Source organism: Anoplolepis gracilipes, unplaced genomic scaffold (assembly GCF_047496725.1).
Source record: "Anoplolepis gracilipes unplaced genomic scaffold, ASM4749672v1 Contig27, whole genome shotgun sequence".
Taxonomy (NCBI): Eukaryota; Metazoa; Arthropoda; class Insecta; order Hymenoptera; family Formicidae; genus Anoplolepis; species Anoplolepis gracilipes.
In genome coordinates, this window is record NW_027328678.1 from 4,061 (window position 1) to 5,765 (window position 1,705).

The 1,705-nt window shown below is 58.7% G+C and overlaps 1 protein-coding gene across 1 annotated transcript; it reads left to right on the forward strand.

The window, feature by feature from the left end:
• The first annotated feature begins 877 nt into the window (after positions 1 to 877).
• Positions 878 to 1,252, forward strand: LOC140675988 (uncharacterized). The gene has a single exon (XM_072910572.1). The coding sequence runs from the start codon at positions 878 to 880 to the stop codon at positions 1,250 to 1,252; it is 375 nt and encodes a 124-aa protein (XP_072766673.1).
• Positions 1,253 to 1,705: the final 453 nt, after the last annotated feature.

The following is a 1,705-nucleotide window of genomic DNA, read 5'->3' on the forward strand; positions in this document are numbered from 1 at the left end:
GACCTCCTCGTCGTTCAGGCCCATATGTCTGCTCGACGAGGCTGGCAAAATCCTGGAAAGGATAGTCGCCAATCGTTTCGTCAAGCACTTTGAAAGCATAGGGCCGAACTTGGATGACCGGCAGTACGGCTTCCGCGGTGGAAGATCAACCGTGGACGCAGTACTGAGGGTGCGCGCCTTTGCGGAAGCCGCGGTGCGGGAGGGCAGGGTGGCAATCGGCGTGTCTCTTGACATCTCGAAGGTGTATCCAAAGAGCCATGGCCTGCTTCAGCGTGCCGGGATACCTCCGCCGAATCATCCAATCGTACCTCAGCGACCGCTCCCTGCATTACACCAACAGGGATGCGGTAGAGGTTACGAGACGAGTGGGGTGTGGGGTTCCGCAGGGGTCGGTCATCGGACCACTCCTGTGGAACCTGGCCTTCGACGGGGTAATAAGGACGGCCATCCCCCCCGGCTGCACGGTCGTCTGCTACGCGGACGATACGATCGTGTTAGCCGAGGGAGAAAACGGAAGGGAGGCCTCGGCCCTAGCCACGGTAGCGACGGCGTGTATTACGCGGGCTATCAGGGAGTTGGGCCTGATGGTGGCGCCCCAGAAGACTGAGGCAATCATGTTCCGGCCAGGTGCCAGAGGTGTGCCGCCGAGCCTTCGGGTTATGGTGGAGGGGGTGGAGGTAAAGGTGGGAAATACCCTCAAATATCTGGGGCTACTCCTGGACAGTGGGTGGCGCTTCGCCGCGCACTTCGCCCAGTTAGCCCCCCGTCTGGAGAAAGCAGCTGCCGCGCTGGGCCGTCTACTTCCGAACCTGGGAGGTTCATACAGCCTCCTGACGGTCGAGTCAGGAGGCTGTATGAATGGATGGTCCACGCTATGATGCTGTACGGGGCACCCGTATGGGCCGAGGATATCAGCGACAACCAAAGGACTCTGGGCATTTTACACGGGGTCCAAAGGAAAATGGCATTACGGGTGATACGTGCCTACCGTACAGTGTCGTTTGAAGCGGCGACTTCTTTGGCGGGGATTCCTCCCGTGGAGCTTCTCGCGAGAATGTACACCGATGTGTACCGACGCATGCGAGGGCTTCGGGAGGCGGGGCGGAACATCGTCTGCCGGGCGAGGAGTGCAGTGGGGCGGCAACACCATAAGAAAATGCTGGAACGGTGGAAGCAGCAGTTGCTCTCTCCGTCTGGCAGAGCTGCGGGGCGTAGAGTGGTTGAGGCCATAGGGCCTCACTTAGAGGCCTAGATAGAAAAGAGAAAGGGAGGAATGACCTTCCGTATGACCCAGGTGTTTACGGGGCACGGCTATTTCGGTGAATATCTGGGCCGTATTGGGAAGGAACTTACGGGCAAGTGTCACCACTGCACCGACCCCCTGGACTCGGCGCAGCACACCCTGGAGGTATGTCCTGCGTGGGTAAAAAGCCTGGCGGAATTGTCCTTGGCCGTGAAAGAGGATCTAGCCATAGTAAAGACTATGGTAGGGGGGAGGATAAATGGAAGGCGGTGGCCTCCTTCTGTGGAGTAGTCCTCAGGACAAAGGAGGAGGCGGAGCGAGAAAGAGAGCAAAAAAGACGAGAGAAACGCCGGGAAAGGGAATGTGAGACTCCTCCTCCATCTTCTGGAAATTCGGGCGAGAACCTCCAACACCAGAGCCCCACCCTTGGAAGTCAACCACTAGTAAGTGGGCAGACAGACC

Coding starts and splice junctions, on each gene's coding strand:
- LOC140675988 (XM_072910572.1), top strand. CDS start 878: ATGCTGTACGGGGCACCCGTATGGGCCGAGGATATCAGCGACAACCAA.